Source organism: Chlorocebus sabaeus, chromosome 18 (assembly GCF_047675955.1).
Source record: "Chlorocebus sabaeus isolate Y175 chromosome 18, mChlSab1.0.hap1, whole genome shotgun sequence".
In the NCBI taxonomy this organism is placed as follows: Eukaryota; Metazoa; Chordata; class Mammalia; order Primates; family Cercopithecidae; genus Chlorocebus; species Chlorocebus sabaeus.
This window is the reverse complement of record NC_132921.1, coordinates 64,394,184-64,413,530: the sequence shown is the minus strand read 5'-3', so window position 1 is coordinate 64,413,530 and position 19,347 is coordinate 64,394,184. Positions and strand designations below refer to the sequence as shown.

The window sequence follows — 19,347 nt, the reverse complement described above, 5'->3', positions numbered from 1 at the left end:
CAGGCCACAAAACAAATCTCAATACATTTTGAAAAATCAAAATCATATCAAGTAACTTCTTGGACCATCGTGGAATAAAACTAGAAATCAATTCCAAGAGAAACTCTCAAAACTATAAAATACTTGGATCAAACAGCTTGCTCTTAAATAACCTTTATGTCAACGATAAAATTGATATGAAAATTTAAAATACATATACGTATTTTGAGATGGAGTCTCACTCTGTTGCCAGGCTGGAGTGCAGTGGTGCAATCTCAGCTCACTGCAGCCTCTGCCTCCCAGGCTCAAGTGATTCTCCTGCCTCAGCCACCCGAGTAGCTGAAATTACAGGTGCACATTACCACACCTGGCCAATTTTTGTACTTCTTAGTAGAGATGGGGTTTCACCATGTTGGCCAGGCCAGTTTATGATGTATCTTAAAGAAAGCATGCCTATATTTGCCTTTTACTGCTGGATTTCTCAACTTATACCAATAGAGAAAGAAATATGTTCTAGAAACATCTTATCAATATTTGCTTTAAAAAAGGGTGCAATTATAAATCAGACAGCAAATCACCACGAGAAGTTCTCTAAAAAGACCCAAGTAACTTTCTGATTTTTGAAGCATTTATTCAACAAATATTTAATTACCTCCTATATACAAAGTACTAGAAAAAGGGTAAAGAAAACAAAATCATTGCTTTCCTGGAGTTTTTAATCTTGTAGAGCAAAGGGACTGGCAAACTACTGGACTGCCAATGGCTGCATTCATCTACAACAACAGACTTACGTAATCATAAGAAACAACTTACGGCCCTCTAAGCCTAAGTATTTATTTACTACCTGATGCTTTCCAAATAGTTTGCCACCCCTGTCCTAGAGGGGAAAGACACATTTAAGGAACAAAATTTGGTCTAGAGTTGGGAAAACTGGGGTTTGATGAGAACCAAAAGAAAACAGTTGTGGTTAGAGGTATGGTGAGTGAGGACGAGATCAAGTTGGAGCGAGAGGAAGCGCCAGATCATGCGTGGAGTATTGCAGAGCTATGACTAGTTTCCTAGGCCACTAAAGATGAAATAATATAAAACAGAGTGATATACACAGTTCTGCAATTCAAAAAAAATCACTTTGGGGTAAAATGAAAATGAGCTGGAGCAGTGCAAGAGTGAATTCAAGAGGACTTTTCATTGAGGCAGCTACTACATGGTTAAAATGAGAGACCATGATGACTTGGACTTGAATGGGCTGAATGAAGATATACAGTTGTCCGCTGGTTTACGCAGAAGACTGGTTCCAGGATTCCATATGTATACCAAAATCTGCACACACAACTCCTGTGGTTGGCCCTGCAGAACCTGCATATATGAAGAGTTGGCCTCTGTTTATGTGGGTTTCAAATCCCACAAAAATGTATTTTCAATCTGCATTTGGTCCACATGTAAGTGGACCTGCACAGTTGAAACCCATGTTGTTCAACAGTCAACTGTACTTCAGTGTGATACTTGGTGATAGACTGGTTACAAGTGATTAAGAAATAAATGGAAACACCAATCCTTTTCAAACTCTTCCAAAAAATTAAAGAGGAGAGAACACGTCCTAACTCACTCATTTTTTGAGGTCAACATTATCTGATACTGAAGCCAGACAGAGACATCAAAAAAAACAAAAAAAAACAGAAACTACAGACCAAAATCCCTTATGAATACTGATGCAAAAATTCTCAACAATATGCTAGCAAGCCAAATTCAGCACAATTTTAAAAGAACTCACCTTAGTCTATTTAGTGTTGCTGTAAAGGAATACCTGAGGCTGAATAATTTATAAGAAAAGGATGTTTATTTGGTTCACAATTCTGCTGGCTGGAAGACTAGGCATCTGGATGAAAGCCCAAGGCTGCTTAGCTGCTTCCACTCATAGTGGAAGGTGAAGTGGAGCCAGTGTATGCAGAGGTCATATGGCAAAAGAGGAGTGAGGGAGGTGCCAGGCTCTTTTTAACAACCAGCTCTCATGGGAAATAACAGGGTAAGAACTCATTCAATAAGCCCTTCATGAGAGATCAGAACCTATGACTCCAAAACCTCCCATTAGGTCCCACCTCCAACACCAGGGATCAAGACAAATATCCAAACTATACACAATAACCAAGTGAGATTTATTCTTGGAATGCAAGGATGGCTCAACAAATAAAAAACAATCTAGGCTATGTGCAGTGGCTCATGTCTGTAATCCTAGCACTTTGGGAGACTGAGGCAAGAGGTCATTTGAGGCCAGGAGTTTGAGACCAGCCTGGGCAGCATAGTAGACCCTGTCTCCACCACAAAAAAAAAAAAAAAAAAAAGAGAGAGAGAGCCATGATGGCTCAGGCCAGCTGTCCTGGTGCATAAGGAGGCGAGGCTACGTGCTTGAGGCCAACCTGGGCAACATTTAAAAAAAAACTCTCATCCACTGATAAAAAGAAAAAAAAAAACTAGCTGGGTGCAATGAGCATGCCTGTAGTCCTAGTTACTACGGAGGCTGACGTGGGAGAACCACTTGAGCCCAGGAGTTCGAGGCTGCAGTAAGCCACAATTGTGCCACTTCATTCCAGCCTGGGTGACAGAGTGAGACCCTACCTCAAAAAACAAAAACTAACCAATCAATGCAATACATCACTTTGAGAGAACAAAGGAAAAAACCTACATAATTATCTGGACTGATGCAGAGAAACATTTGGGAAAACAATACTATCTCATGATAAAAACACTACACAAGGAATAGAAACTTCTTCAACATGATAAAGGCCTTATATAAGACCCACAGTTAACATCACATATACTCAACTGTGAAAGACTTAAAGCTTTTCCTCTAACATCAGCAACAGGACATGGATTCTCATTTTAGTCACTTCTTTTTTAATTTTTTTTGAGACGGAGTCTCGCTCTGTCGCCCAGGCTAGAGTGCAGTGGCCGGATCTCAGCTCACTGCAAGCTCCGCCTCCCGGGTTCACATCATCCTCCTGCCTCAGCCTCCCGAGTAGCTGGGACTACAGGCGCCCGCCACCTCGCCCGGCTAGTTTTTTGTATGTTTTAGTAGAGACGGGGTTTCACAGTGTTAGCCAGGATGGTCTCGATCTCCTGACCTCGTGATCCACCCGTCTCGGCCTCCCAAAGTGCTGGGATTACAGGTTTGAGCCACCTTGCCCAGCCCATTTTAGTCACTTCTATTCAACATAGTATTTGAAATCCTAGCCAGACCAATTAGGCAAGAAAAAGAAATCAAAGGCATCTACTTTGGAAAACAGTAAGCTATTTCCGTTCATAAATGACATGTTCATATATGCGAAAAACCTAAATAATCCATTAAAAAAACCCTGGTATAGCTATTAAACTCAGCAAAGTTACACATACAAAACCATGTTCACAGATTGAACGACTTACAATTTTTAAGGTAAAAGTAACACTCAAAATGATCTGCATATTCACTGTAATCCCTACCAGGATCTTAATGGTGTTTTCTGCAGAAATAGAAAAACGCATCCTACATTCACAGGTAATCTCCATAGACCCAAATAGTCAAAACAATCTTAAAAAACAAGAATAAAGTAGGAGCACTCACACCTCCTGATTTTAAAACTTACAAAGCTACAGTAATCAAAACAGTGCAGCATGGGCATATGAACAGACATATAGACCTAGGGAACAGGGAGCCCAGAAATAAACTCTCACATATGTGGACAACTGACTTTCAACAAGTGGGCCAAAACAGTTCAATAGAGAACATATAGTCTTTGACAAATGGTGCTGGAAAAACTGGGTATCGGCAGGCAAAAGAAGTTTTCCATATGAAAAGAAGTTAACCATATGCAAAAGTTAAGGTCAAATGGATCAAAGTAGTAACCATAGAGCTAAAACTATAAAATTTGTAAGGAAAAAACATTCAGGAAAAGCTTCATAACACTGAATTTAGCAACAATCTCTTGGATAAGACACCAAAAGCACAGGCAACAAAAGAAAAAAGAGATTAATTGTTTTTTCAAAATTGAAAACTTTTGTGCATCACAGTTACCATCAACAAAGTGAAAAAGCAGCCCACAGAGTGGAAGAAAATATCTGTAAATCATTTATCTGATAAGGGATTAATATCCAGGATTATAAAGAACTCCTACAACTCAACAACAACAATATTTAAAAATGGCCAAAGGACCTGAATAGACCTCTGTCCAAAGAAGATATACGGATGGCAATAAGCTCACAAAAAGATGCTCAAAATCACTGAATATTGGGGAAATGCAAATCAAAACCACAATAATCTTTAGTAGGAAAAAGGGGAAAAGAAAAACCACAGTAAGATACCCCTTCATATCCGTTAGGATGGCTATTAACCGCCCCCCACAAAAAACCCACAGGAAATAACAAGTGTGGGTGACATGGAGAAACTGGAATGTACAGTGGGGCGACCACTGTGGAAAACAGTATGGTAGTTTCTCAATAAATTAAATAATAATATGACCCAGCAAGTCCACTTTGGGGAATACATCTAAAATGAACAAAAGCAGGGACTCAAAGGACTATTTGTACACCAATGTTCACAGGAGCATTCTTCACAATAGACCACAGGTGAAAGTAACCTGAGTATCCATCAAACAAATGGATAAACAAAATATGGTATATATATACACAAGGGAATATTATTCAACCTTAAAAAGGAATGGGAATTCTGACACACTATGCTAAGTGAAACAGGCCAGACACAAAGGACAAATATAATTCCATTTTTATGAGGTACCTAAAAGAGTCAAATTCAGAGATAGAAAGTTAAAAAGTAGTTATCAGGGCAGGGAGAAAGGAGTGAAGAGTTATTACTATAGAGTTTCAGTTTGAAATGTTGAAAAAATGCTTTAGATGGACAGTGGTAATGGTTGCACAACAATATGAATGTACTTAATGCCACTTGATAAATTTTATGTTAATATGTGTTTTATACATATATATATATATAAAATTATTAAAAATAGAAGCAGGGACCAGCCTGACCAATATGATGAAACCCCATCTCTACTAAAAATACAAAAATTAGCTGGGAGTGGTGGCATGCACCTGTAATCCCAGCTACTCAGGAGGCTGAGAGAGGAGAATTGCTTGAACTCAGGAGGCAGAGGTTGCAATGAGCCTAAATCATGCATTTGCATTCTTGCTTGGGCAACAAGAACGCTGTGTCTCAAAAAAAAAAAAAAAAAAAACAGAAGCAGGAAGGTCATGGAAGGTGCTGCACTGCTGGCTTTGAAGATGAAGGAATGAGAGTGGCTTCTGTGTGATTTATTTTATTTTATTTTTTAGAGACAGGCTGTTACTTTACCACCCAGGTTGGAGTGCAGTGGCGTGATTATAGCTCACTGTGGCCTCAAACTCCTGGGCTCAAGCAGTTCTCCTGCCTCAGCCTTCCGACTAGCTGGTACATAGGCTCGTGCCACCAAGCCCAGCTGAGAGTAACTTCGAAAAGGCAGAAAAGGCAAGGCTCACCTAGACCCTCCAGGAAAAAATGCAGTCCTGAAGACACCTTAATTTTAGCCCAGTGAAACCTGTTTTGGACGACGACTAATTCTGTAATTATTACTATAATATTAGAACTGTAATAATACATATATGCTTATGTAAATTCCTACTGCAAATTCTTCTACATATACGTATCATATCTTTACTTTAGCCCACAGTTACCTACATGAAAAAATTCAAGATAAAGTACTTTTTAAAAACTTTAGAAAAATATCCACCAAGAAAATGAGCTATTCATAACATTACTGAAATTCCTAACTTCAATAACATTTGCTGTGGCTATCAGATTGCTAGGTCTTCAATAATTACATGAAGATGTTTAATTTGATATTATTTTTAAAAACAATACTAAAGACCCAAATTAGTTTGTATACTTACAATGTAAAATAACTTTGAGCTCAACCAGGAGTTTTTTTGACCCTCCGTGGCTTGTTCCTGGAAGCTTTTGCATTGCTTCCCCTTTTTTATTCAATATTTCAATTCTTAGTGCACCTATGAGTCAAAAATTAAAAGTATCTTAATTACACCCAAAAATTTGCTGAATCTTCCAAATCTTCCCATTGCATTTTACTATCTCATGAGCTTTTACATACTGGAAATGCAAGACAAAAGAAAAGCACACTTTTTGGTATTAGAAAAATAAACATACCAATAGGGGTTCCAGCAGGCCTAATCTCATTAGGCAATAATTCATCTCCTTCAGGCCAAGTTACTGACAATCTATCAGGCAGCCTGTTATGAAACCAGTATATTAATGTTCCACAAACTTTGTTAATTATGATCTTAATTAAAAACATACAAGTTATTAGAAACTTAAATATTTATTGCTGATCTATTTTAAAAGGTTAAATCTGGAATTATTTATGATTAATCATCTAAAAAAGTTTTTCCTCCCTAACCATTCCTGTGGCTACTGGAAAAAAAAAAAAAAACTTTTTAAAATTAAAAGCCAGAAACTGTTAAATTTTTATGATTTTTTTTTCCTCCTTGTTTATAGTACAAGTTACCTTTAGAAGACAGGATAACCCCTAAGAATCAAAATTCAGTAAGAATCAAAATGATTGCATCATTAGCTATACAAGAAGAAAAGCCACTTTCTACTTCCTTTTTCTTCTTTATAACTCATTGATAAGGTTTGGCTCTGTGTCCTCATCCAAATATTTCAAATTCTAATCCCCAGATGTCAAGGGAGGGACCTGGTGGGAGGTGACTGGATCACAGGAATGGTTTCCCCCATGCTGTTCTCTTGATAGTGAGTTCTCAGGAGAGCTGATGATTTTTAAAGTGTTTGGCAGTCCCCTCCTTCCCTTTCTTTCTCTTCTGCCACCCATGTAAGACATGGCTTGCTTCCCCTTCCCCTTATGCCATGATTATAAGTTTCCTGAGGCCTTCCCAGCCATGCACGACTGAGTCAATTAAACCTTCTTTCTTTATAAATTACCCAGTCTCAGGTAGTATCTTTACAGCGTGTGAAAACGAACTAACACACTCATCTTTACCTCTCAGCATGTATTGTAATATTCTAGTTGTAGGCCAAACTGAGTTTTTTAAAAACATGTTAATCATAGTGCCTATAAGAGTGACACTTTAGATATATAAGATTTCCTTTTTTGTCTACAAAACAAATGAGGTTTCTGTTTGTATAACTAGACCTCTTAATTTTTTCCAACAAGAAGTTCATCTCAATAGGTACAATATCTAAGACTACAAATGCCCTAACAGCAGAGTAAATGACATACTCCAAAATACTTAACAGCACAATTCTTTTCAATTTTTCTTATTTTTGTCATGCATCTTGAAGTGTGACTTACCTTGCCATTTCATCTTCTACATATTTTTTTACAGCTTTCTCAGCAACTGTCCTATCCAGCTTTGCAATTGGCACAGTTCTTACTTCATCATACAGTGCCTGAGGTTCCTGAACAAATAAATTTATCAACATTTCAAAGAAAACTATTTAAATCTAGCTATAACAAAAACAAATACCCATTTGTTTCTTCCAAAGAAATATATTTTATCCTAATTAAGTACATAAATAACAGTAGCTATTCTTACATTATACCATAGTGTTTGTTTATATTTTTTACATAACCTCTGTAGTCCTAACATATCAAATATTAACAAGAAAGCATGGTATAGGGAAAAAACCCACTCCAGTTTTGCAGTTACTCATTCCTGAGATAGAATTCTGGCTCCAATGTTTACCAGTTAGTGGGCTCTAGAGGAAATACGACTTTATAAAATTAATGTGGTAACTAGTTATAATGTATATATGTTTACAAAAACTGAGCATATGTTAAATTGTACAGATTACTAAAAACATCAACTATGACACATAAAAATTCACACAAAAACTACAACCACTTTATCCAATGTAAAACTAGTCACAGACAAAATATACTGTATCTTAACAATTACACAAGAGTATTTCAGTATTATTACTTGCTGTCTTACCACTGCAATTTGAACCTCTCCTCCAGTAGCATATACTTCTCCATCATGATCGCCATAAAGAAAAAATCTTACTATGCTTCCATAAAAGAGAGGAAGTGTCTTGATTGTCTTGACCTAGTATTGTTTTTTAAAAACAAAAGCTTCAGTATTAAGATTTACTAAGAGAAACAGCCTTAATAATAATTTCACATAACTTCTTTATTACAAAGTAAAAAACCTTGGTAACTATCATTAGAAAAACTAATGAAAACCGCATTCTAATATTCAAATAAAATTGTATTTTTTAACTTCTGTACTTAACAAATTGTTGTAAAAATACCGCAACTTCTTTATACAAATGTGTTAGAATTAAGCATGTATCTTACAAGTCCATAATTCCTTCAAATTCAATTATAATGAATGCCAACGTACCTGAAACCTTTTTTTCCCCATAAAATTCTGCTCTCAGACGATGAACAGCAATTCATAAACTCGACAAGTTAACATTATTTTTCAAACACATCAGCTCAAAACTTGCATATCATATTTCTTCTTCTTACTTGGCTTAAAAAATCTAAGGCAAATTTCCACTACTCCAATTCAGAAATTCCTAACAAGGACTACAAGAGTTTATCCACAACCTACCTTTCCTGCCCCATTTCTAAACTATTTCTCTTCACACAGACAATAGGCAGCAGGACAACCCAACTCTTCTTACTACTTGTTTTTCTGCACTTACCTGTGCACATCTCTACGCTCAGATTATCTTCTAGAAAGCACTTTACTCCATCACCACTGAGCATTTGACTAAAATGATCACTCCTTTCTTCTTGTAACTCTTCACTTGGCTCCAGGGATGTCATATTCTGCTAGTTTCCTTCTATGTCACCAGCTTATCCCTGCCAGTCTCCTCTGACAGCTCCTCCTTTTCATTCTAACCACTAAATGTTGGGAAAGCTCCAGGCTCAATCCTTTTATCTCTTTAGCTACACTCACCAAGTATAGGTGATCTCATCCGATTCTATAGCTTTAAATGTACAATGGTGTCTCTAATTTATGGAGAGAACAGACAGCCTTCTACCTTGTAATTATCATCTGTGTAAACCTCAGCCTCTACCCCTTTCAAGGTCCACACAAATGCTACTTCTTTTCTATACATGTGATTTTGCATATGTTTTAAATTAAATATTATTTTAAAAATGACAATAAGTTATACCTACCAGCTGTCCTGCTTTGTATATCTTTCCATCCCATTCTATTGCTGCATATGTTGCCCAGGGACCTTGCTTTTTAGAAGGAAGATCAGGACGTGTAATTATTCCCTTAAAAAGCGTAAATTTTATTTGTTTATCATACTTTTCATGACAATCCTTCAGCCACAAAGCAAATTCTCTGTCAATTTTCATTCGCTGTTCCTGTAGAATTTTAAATGTTTTATGAAATATAGCTACTAGTAAACAAATATAACCATAAACATTTGTCATTCATTTTATTTTTTCCTTTCATATACTCCAATTCAGAAAACCTAATAAAAAATTAAATATTCTGCTGGATCCTTCCCCTGTACACATTTAGGATATTTCAAACAAATGCATTACCAAAAAAGAAAAATTTGGTATCATTCTTAGAACCAAGGTCTCCGTGGTCAATATCAACAATAAAACCTTCCTTTCCACCTTTAACTCCTAGGATACACTAAAAACTGATGAACCCTTACTACCTGGGAGAAGAACTAGCTAGCTCCACAAAAGGGATGAGTGGAGGCCTTCTAACTGTAAACCACATTCTCAATGGGACAATAAAAATCTCACTGTGTATCAAGTACTTTATAAACGTGAATACAATATACAAACAGACAGATAGTAAATCTGCAGTGGTAAAATTTCATTGGGGAAAACAATTGAGAAAAAGATGCCAAAAAAGACTCCTTATGAAGGTGATAATGAAAAAAGGTTGAGAAACACTGCTATGCAAAATGTACTTCTTTTTAATTTTCTCTTTTATATATACAGCCTATTCAAAGAAACTCATAATAGAAAGTCAAGTGTATTCTAACAATACTTAAGAAGATGTGTTTTTGCCAACCATTCTTCACCCTTTTGGGAGAGAAGAAGAAATCTCTGTTGAAGCATAAGGTGTTATACACTTGTTTGATGCCTGCCTCCAGGACAATGAGGAGGTAAAGACAATCTCCCAATTACATGCTTTCACAGAGGACAGTCTGTAAAGTTACAGAGCTCCATTCCTTCTTACGTACCTTACATCATAAAATACCATTTCCAAAGGAAAGTAAGGCAAAATTAAAAATAATTTCAGCCTAAGTTTTTGAAGTTTGCTGTCAAGAAGGATACTATCTTAGTTATTAATAAATTTGATTTTTTTTAAGTTATATGAATGAAAAAGAAATATATATACATGGTGAAGACTCAGAGGTCCAAAATGGTATACAGTTTCCAGGAAATGGCTGCCGCCCTTACTCCTATACCTAGGTTCCAACTCTTTCCCAAATCAGCAAATCATTGTCAGTTTGCCAGCTGACATGGAGATTAAATTATTAACTAGGAACCAGAAAATCTGACTACCAAAATGTTAAACTGTCCCTTCTAAAACTCTCAGGATGGATTCACTATCAACCAAATTACCAGATGCATTAATTCCAGACACTCAATAACAGTCAAAGTACAATTCAGTAGTAGGCATGTCAAGTTAATCTAGGGGAAGAGTATGCAGACATTCATTTTATAATATTCTTTCAACTTTTCTGTGTATTTGAACATTTCTTTTCCTCCTCCTTCTTTTCTTCCCAAATAGGGCATCTCACTGTATTGCTCACACTGGTCTTAAACTCCTGGCCTCAAGCCATCCTCCTGCCTCAGCCTCTCAAGTAGCCAGCATTACAGGTGTGAACCGTTATGCGCAGCTTGAATGTTTCAAAATTAGAACATACATATTTTAAAAGTACAGTGTAACAAAGGAATAGAATTAACTTTTTCTGGATAGCTTTCGAAAAGACCCACTGCTCAATAAATGTTGGATAACAAACACCATATTATAAATGAATTGTAAGTGTATAATAAAGGAGTAGTAACTCATTTTGATAAGGCCTTTCTCAGTGCATAATTCTTAAAAAGCGTCCTAATCTTCTATGATTCAGAATCTTTATAAGAGCAAAATTAATTTCAACATCTTACAGGAATGACTGACTACAAACACTATGTACTATGCACTGTATTTACTGCCCAGCAATAAATTGATAATAAAATCATCTATTTCCTGGCAATTCGACATTAAACTACCGAAAGAGTAGTATCAAGTAAAAGTCTCCGAGGTCTGTGCACAGAATATAAGTACACTAGTATGGTAGTTTCACTCAACTTTTTAACAAATTTCAAAGTGAAATCATTCTTGTTGTATCAACCAATGCATGTATTTTAATACCAATCAATCTCAAACCACCTTTTAGCTCAAAGTACTTCACAGTTTTACCCCATTTTTACCTTCAAGACTAGCTAAAAATCGCACAATTAGGTTATTCATGTACAAATATAGCCCTTAAAGCAAATACAATTGTTCATAAATGTTCTCATCAAGATGCTTCTGTGGCTTCTACTATGTCAAGGGCTAGATATTAAGATCTTGGCCGGGTGCAGTGGCTCACGCCTGTAATCCCAACATTTTGGGAGACCAACGCAGGCGGATTACCTGAGGTCAGGAGTTTGAGACCAGCCTGGCCAACATAGTGAAACCCCATCTCTACTAAAAACACAAAAATTAGCCAGGCGTGGTGGCACATTCCTGTAGTCGCAGCTATTTGGGAGGCTGAGGCAGGAGAACAGCTTGAACCTGGGAGACAGAGGTTGCAGTGAGCCAAGACTGAGCCACTGCAATCCAGCCTGGACAACAGAGTGAAACTCCTGTCTTTTTTTAAAAAAAAAAAAAAAAAAAAAAAAAAAAACTAATGAAGATATGTAAATTCTAGCCAAACCTAGTCTAATTAGCTTAAAATTTTTTAGTTATGTGAACATTTGACCGCTCATAAAAAATTTATACATCACAGTCTTTTGATGCAAAATATCAACAAAAGCCTACACTGCTAGTGTCTTCTTTTACTTAAAAATAAAACATTTGCAAATATTCACAACTTTATATTCAAAAATCATACCTGTCCATTTAAAATCCTTGTAAAAAGGGTGTTCTTATCTTTCAATTTTAGCTCAAGATCCATAAACGTCAGTTTATTTGTGCTGACCTGGAATTTGTCATTAGTGAATAATGCACCAGATATTCTATTGTAGCATTCAATTGGTGCAAGCCCTCTCTTCTTAGGAGGAGTACACCAGTCAAAGCTTGAACAGAACAAAATGTTAGTTAGTAAAAAAAATTAGGTGGTAAAAATATAATTTCAGCAAAAATCAAACTTACTCTTCAACTGATGTATATGGTATTAATCGTCCATTCCAAAAACATTCAAAAATAGGCCTTTTCCCTCTAGCTGCTTTCTCAAGTATGAAACAATCATCATCATCATCTTCATCTTTTAATTCTAGATCAAAAGGGCAAATGGAACAAAATGTTTATTGCTAAAATGTGAGAAATAATGAAACAAACACATATGATCTTTCAAATTGCATTCTATAAAACCTAAAGGTAGTTTTATACTCTGTTTGCCCACAGAAAGGCAGGTTTACAAAGTGGTTCCACATTACGAATGGTGTCTGTCATTTAAAAGTCAGTAATTACTTATATACGAACTAATGTACTAGCTGCTGGGCCTGTCATCTTTAAACCTATTCATGAGGCTAAAAGAGTCTTACATCCAAAAAGATTATCTCCTATAACAAAATCCCTCCTTCCTACAAATATAGGAGCTTAAATCCTGTATCTAAAAGTTTCACAATTTTATCAGAACTAGCATGTTCACATGAAAATCACCTGAGAAATCTGACATCTAATAGCAGCGAGTTTAACTAGATTGAACAAATTAGTGAATGATGCTAAAATTAAGCTTACTTTCCAGAAATTATTTCATTTTCAGATTTAAGTAAGCATGAAAAATGTACACAGAACTGTAAGATATATTACTATGCATCGAGAGCATTAATTAGCACAATTTTCTATAATCTTATGTTTATTAGCAACACACTCTCGTGTATCCAGATAAATTAGGATTAAACAACATGATCCTGACATATTAACATCTCAGCTACCCTGGCATTAGTTCACGCACCTAAAACAAAACCTTCTCCCTAAAAGCCCTCACAAGAAGTCCCTTATATACAAGGTGCTTTCAATCAAACAAAACCACTTTGCTCTTAGAGAATCCCTCTGATTGATCACTCAACTTACTTGCTCTTCTTTTTTTTTTTTTTTTTTTTTGAGACAGAGTCTGGCTCTGTCGCCCAGGCTGGAGTGCAGTGGCCGGATCTCAGCTCACTGCAAGCTCCGCCTCCCGGGTTTACACCATTCTCCTGCCTCAACCTCCCGAGTAGCTGGGACTACAGGCGCCCGCCACCTCGCCCAGCTAGTTTTTTGTATTTTTTAGTAGAGACGAGGTTTCACCGTGTTAGCCAGGATGGTCTCGATCTCCTGACCTCGTGATCCGCCCGTCTCGGCCTCCCAAAGTGCTGGGATTACAGGCTTGCTCTTCTTTTTAAGGCAGCATTTGAAAAAATTTATATCTTTTTGTCTATTAGCATACAAAAATTGGAAATAGTAAATTTAAGAAGTCAGAGACAGCCAGGCACAGTGGTTTACGCCTATAATCCTAGCACCTTGGGAGGCTGAGGTGGGAGGATTACCTGAGTTCAGGAGTTTGAGACTACCCTGGGCAACATGACAAAAGCTTGTCTCTAATAAAATACAAAAAAATTAGCCTGGCATGGTCGTGGGCACCTGTAGTCCCAGTTACTCAGGAGGTTGATCCATAAGAATTGCTTGAACCTGGGAGGCAGAGATTGCAGTGAGCCTACATTGTGCCACTGCACTCCAGCCTGTGTGGTAACACAAGACTTTTGTCTCCAAAACATAAAAAAAAAGCAAAAATGCCAGTGGAGCCACTGAGTAACAATACATACTGAGCAAGAGCACTTAAAAAATAGTGCTGAACACTATTCTGAGAAGTTGCCCCAGTTTTTAAATTTGATCTTCACAACACCCCTATGAGGTGTGAACTACCCATATCCCAGATAAGGAAACTAAGGTAGGGAGTAGTTTGTCCAACAGAAAGCGGCAAAGATGGGATTCAAATCAGAAAATCTGGCTGCAGACCCTAGAAAACTAACAATGTACTCAGGAAGTATTCTGAAAGAAAAAGTTTAATATTGTTAACCTATCAATTCAATGCAATCCCAATAATCCCACTAGAATTATTATAAGTGAATGTACGAAGCTGATTCCAAAGTTATCTAGAAGAGCAAAAGTATTCTCAAAAAGGAACAATAGTGAAAATGTTTTGTCCCAAACATACCAAATTACAAGATAAAGCTACAAGACAGTATCATTACTCATATACAAAAAAATAAATAGTACCTTATAGTAAAGAATCTAGACCTATGTACTTATGGGAACTTTATATTATAAAAGTAATATTATAAAAGTTCTAACTATTGGGTAAATTATAACATTTAATAACTGGTGCTAAGAAACTGAATATGCATACCACATAGAAAATAATTGTTAAATCCCTATCTCTCTACTGGGAAAAAAAAAAAAAAGGGCCGGGTGTGGTCGCTCACGCCTGTAATTCTAGTACTTTGGAAGGCCAAGGCAGGAGGACTATTTCAGGCCAGGATTTCAAGACCAGCCTAGGCAACATGGCAAGACCCCATCACTCAAAAATTTAAATAAATAAAATCCCACCTTACTCTACATACAAAAAAGGAAAACCCAGATGCATTGACCATAAAATGACAACGAAATCAAAAAAGCTACAGATTTACATAATCTTGAGGTGTAAAAAGCCTTTCTACAGTAAGACAAAATCAGAAAGCAGAAGAAAAAACTGAGAGATATGACTGCATAAAGTGTAAAACTGCAACAAGGATAAAGAGAAGAGAACATATAAATGATTAATATGCATACATATCTAAAAGTTTGGTTTCATAACAGAACTAAGAGTTCATTAAAGATTTATTCATCTAGAAACGAACGTACATAAAAATCAGGAATTACAAAAATTACAAATACCTAACAACCTAAGACCTGCATAAGAAAAAGTTTTATTATTTATTTTTCTAACCTGAATAGCCCAACTGATAATCATTTAGAAAAATAAATCGCTGTCCCAAATCACAACTTTTATATTTTATAACTAAGATAACAGATTAACATACTTGATGGAAAGCATGGATCATCAGGGTAGGTTTCTCTATCATATAAGAATGGATGATAACGGATAATCCCTTCCACTACACCATCTCCTTCAACATGAGCTTTGAATTCAAAACTGTCAGCTGCTGTGTTTACATACAACGTCTGCATGTCATCTTGTATTTCCCTTAGGTTGACAATCTTAGGTACCTTCCCTTTTTCAAACATAGAAATCTAAAATAAAAATGAAACAAAAATAATTAAATTCCATGGTAACTTTACTTTTGTTCTCAGCTATGATTCAACAATAAGCAAAAATTCTGTTTATTTGTACAAGTAATAATCTGGCTTAATGAAATATATATATTTATATATGAGTTAAACAGCTTTAAGTAGCATCTCAATAAGGAATATACTACTAAAAAATATAATATAAGCAAAGAAACAGCAAATCAGAGCTGAAGGACAGAAAAGTCACAATAATTCAAGGTTTCTTGCTAGAGGTAGGAAGTGGGACAACATTGTATGTGAAATTCTAACATGTGGGTTAGGGTATTGAGAATCCAATACTCAAATGCTCTGTGCCGCTAAATCTTGTCACCATCATACAACTTCTACAAACAAAAGGAAAGCTACGTTATCTCCCTTTTCCTCCATGCTTCAAGACATGACTGATGTTCAGTAACAATACATAGTTCTACAGAAGAGAGACAAAAAAAGATAAACCAAGCACTACAGTAAATAAAGGTTCAAGAAAAATATATCTAGGAAAAATCTCTTTAGTTGGATATCAAACAATCAAAGTAGTTTGGTAAAAAGGAGAGAAGTTGTCTAATTATCGAGTGTTTTTTATTAGCCCAAGTCATTTAGAACTGGAACAAATATCTCATAATTTTTAATATTTTAAGATGGATTTTTCTCTTACTTCAATATCAATATTGTTGAAAGGTTCAACTTCTTTTGATGTTCGTATTTCGTTTCCTTTTGGGCCATGAATATAGTAATGATAAATATGCCTAAAAGAGAGAAGAATAATTTTATACTTTTAATTCACATAAAATTATAGTTAATGTAATCTTCTATCAAAAAATTTTAACACTATTTACTAGGTATCAAGCACTTTATTAAGCATTTTTAAACACATATTCCATTTAATGGTAAAAACAATTGAGATGCAGGTATTATTGCATCTCATTTTACAGATATAGACCCTGGGGTGCAAGGAGTGTATGTAAGTTATCTGACATCGCAGAATAGAGTTAGGGAGCTGTGGGCTTCAACTCAGGTCTTCCCAACTTTAAAGACCATATACACCACTTCCAAGAGGAATAATTCATCAAATAAATATAAACTAGACAGCAAGAGTCTATAATGCTACTTGCCAGGTACACTCCAGAAAGGACTCAATTATCGGGGGTAAACTGAATTCGACATCTAATCTCAATACGAGAATATCATTCTAGAACAGCAGTCCCCCACCTTTTTTGCACTAAAACCAGTTTCATGGAAGACAATTTTTCCAGGGATGGGAGTTGAAGGGGGGTGATTTGGGATGAAAATCTTCCACCTCAGATCAACAGGCATTAGAGTCTCATAAGGAGCACGCAATACCTCACAAGCACAGTTCACATTAGGGTTCATGCTCCTATGAGAAATCTAGTGCTGCCACTGATCTGACAGAAGGTGGAGCCAGGAGGTAATGCTCACTGGGGCCCACCACTCACTGTGGGGCCGGGTACCTAAAAGGCCACAGATGGGAACCAGTTCACAACCCGGGCGTTGGGAACCCCCATTCTAGAACATTCATCTCTACTCTCCTATAGCACTGAGACAATCTTATCCTAATATTCCAAAAACAAAACTACTAAGTTTGACGTCATCTCACTGAAAACCAACACTCTGGAAATCAACACCTCTTTATTTTTTAAGAAAAGGTTTAAAAAGACTATATTTTGGTAATGTTCAGGATTATAAAATACCATGTCTTTATTCGCAAAATAGAAATTTGCAAAATTTCTTCATAATCGTTCTTTATTAGAGCAAGAGTATATTTAAATTATGTGTTAATGTACACTGAGTTCCTTCAATAAAAAGAAACCATAAAATAGCTAATAAAATAAGTACTTGAAGAAAACTGCAAAGTCCTATTTAAATACCTTGGGTAACAGGAATAATAAACAGAAATATTCAACAAGAAAAAAGGTATTCCTAAAATCAAATTTATTTTCCCATAAAAAATTTTTTAAAATTCTCTTAGCATATAATTATGTATAAAATTGAGACTCTCAAATTAAGAGCAACAGTCTTTTGGGTAAATGTAAAAAGATGCATTTTTAAAATATGAATTTTGAGCAGATGTACCCATTTTGCAAGTCTCAGTAATTCAGACTAATGCAAATCAGGGAAACAATACAGTAAATCGTACATACCACATAGCTATAAAAAAAAAAATTGGGGGCCAGGCGCGGTGGCTCACGCCTGTAATCGCAGCACTTTGGGAGGCCGAGACAGGCAGATCACGAGGTCAGGAGATCGAGACTATCCTGGCTAACACGCTGAAACCCCATCTCTACTAAAAATACAAAAATTAGCCAGGTGTGGTGGCGGGCGCCTGTAGTCCCAGCTACATGGGAGGCTGAGGCAGGAGAATGGCATGAACCCAGGAGGCAGAGCGTGCAGTGAGTGGAGATCATGCCACTGCACTCCAGCCTGGGCGACAAAGCAAGACTCTGTCTCAAAAAACAAAAACAAAAACAAAAATTTTAGGCCGGGCACAGGGGCTCACGCCTGTAATCCCAGTACTTTGGGAGGCTGAGGTGGGCGGATCACCTGAGGTCAGGAGTTCAAGACCAGCCTGGCCAATTACGGCGAAACCCTGTCTCTACTAAAAATACAAAAATTAGTCGAGTGTGGTGGCATGCGCCTGAAATCCCAGCTACTCGGGAGGCTGAGGCAGGAGAATCGCTTGAACCCAGGAGGCGGAGGTTGCAGTGAGCTGAGATTGCATCATTGCACTTCAGCCTGGGCAACAAGAGTGAAACTCTATCTCCAAAAAAAAAATTAGAGCCATTAAATAACTATTCCTCTGATTTGGTCTAATGGGATATAGAGTCCCTACAAGTTTTACTGGAATAAAAACACATGATTATTTTCAGCACTAATGTCATACAGGCACATACACACATATATTTTTTATTTTAATAGGCTTGATGTATTCATTCATTTAATAAACATCTGAGCATCTACCATGTAGCAAGTATTCCGCTAGTAGACATTGGAGACACAGCACTGAATTTAACGACAAAAATAAATATATATGGTATGGAAGATTATGACAGGTGCTATGGAAAACCAGCACAAAACGGGGTCATGGAAGTGATATAGTGCTCAATTTGACAAACTGTGAAGTTCATTTTTAATTTTATAGTATTGTCAAAATCCTGTGCCTCAAATAATGCTCAGTACACTAGAGATGATCTATAAATACTTACAGAATAAAAGAATAGAGAGCTGTTTTAACACCAATATCAGAGTACTGGATAATATCAGAGTACTCGGAAGAAAATGAGATAGGAGCAAAAAGGATACCAAAGAGGCTTCAATGTATCTGTAATATTTTCAGTCTTAAAAATGTTAAGTACCAACATTTCCTAAACCAAATATAATTACTTACGCTAACTGTCGTGTCCAAAGGTGGAAATAATTTTTCAAGTACTGTATGTGTTCTGGTTGTACCCCTGTGATAACCACAGCAGTAAAGCTATCTTTATCCTTCTCCTCTATGATAAGATTATGTAGAAATCTTTCATCATCATTTGTAATGTGAACAGAATCAGAGGGCTACAAGAGTGAACACAAATACAACAGATTAAATCATCTAAATTATAATTATACAAATAGCTATTGCATCAAATTTTAATGTGATTTACTTGGAGTTTCACAAACAGGCTTCAGAAAAGCTTTTGGAGGACACTGGCCCAATACAACAAACTGGCTGAGTATGTGACAACACTGTGAAGACAAGGGAACTTTCACACAGACTGCTAAACTAGCATGCATAAAGAGCACCCTATCTTATAATGATAAACCAATTTT

At 36.4% G+C, this 19,347-nt stretch overlaps 1 protein-coding gene across 2 annotated transcripts in view; it reads right to left on the bottom strand.

Moving 5' to 3' along the window:
- SMCHD1 (structural maintenance of chromosomes flexible hinge domain containing 1) overlaps nucleotides 1-19,347 on the bottom strand; it is a 148,451-nt gene that overhangs the window by 90,999 nt on the left and 38,105 nt on the right. For both annotated transcript variants that reach the window (XM_007974511.3, XM_037982471.2), the window contains exons 8-17: nucleotides 18,926-19,092; nucleotides 16,178-16,268; nucleotides 15,276-15,486; nucleotides 12,367-12,487; nucleotides 12,107-12,290; nucleotides 9,165-9,359; nucleotides 7,966-8,079; nucleotides 7,323-7,429; nucleotides 6,161-6,243; nucleotides 5,890-6,003 (exon numbers count right to left, since the gene is read on the bottom strand). In XM_007974511.3, coding sequence (XP_007972702.3) covers nucleotides 5,890-6,003; nucleotides 6,161-6,243; nucleotides 7,323-7,429; nucleotides 7,966-8,079; nucleotides 9,165-9,359; nucleotides 12,107-12,290; nucleotides 12,367-12,487; nucleotides 15,276-15,486; nucleotides 16,178-16,268; nucleotides 18,926-19,092 — 1,387 coding nt within the window. The remainder of the gene's footprint in view (nucleotides 1-5,889; nucleotides 6,004-6,160; nucleotides 6,244-7,322; nucleotides 7,430-7,965; nucleotides 8,080-9,164; nucleotides 9,360-12,106; nucleotides 12,291-12,366; nucleotides 12,488-15,275; nucleotides 15,487-16,177; nucleotides 16,269-18,925; nucleotides 19,093-19,347) is intronic.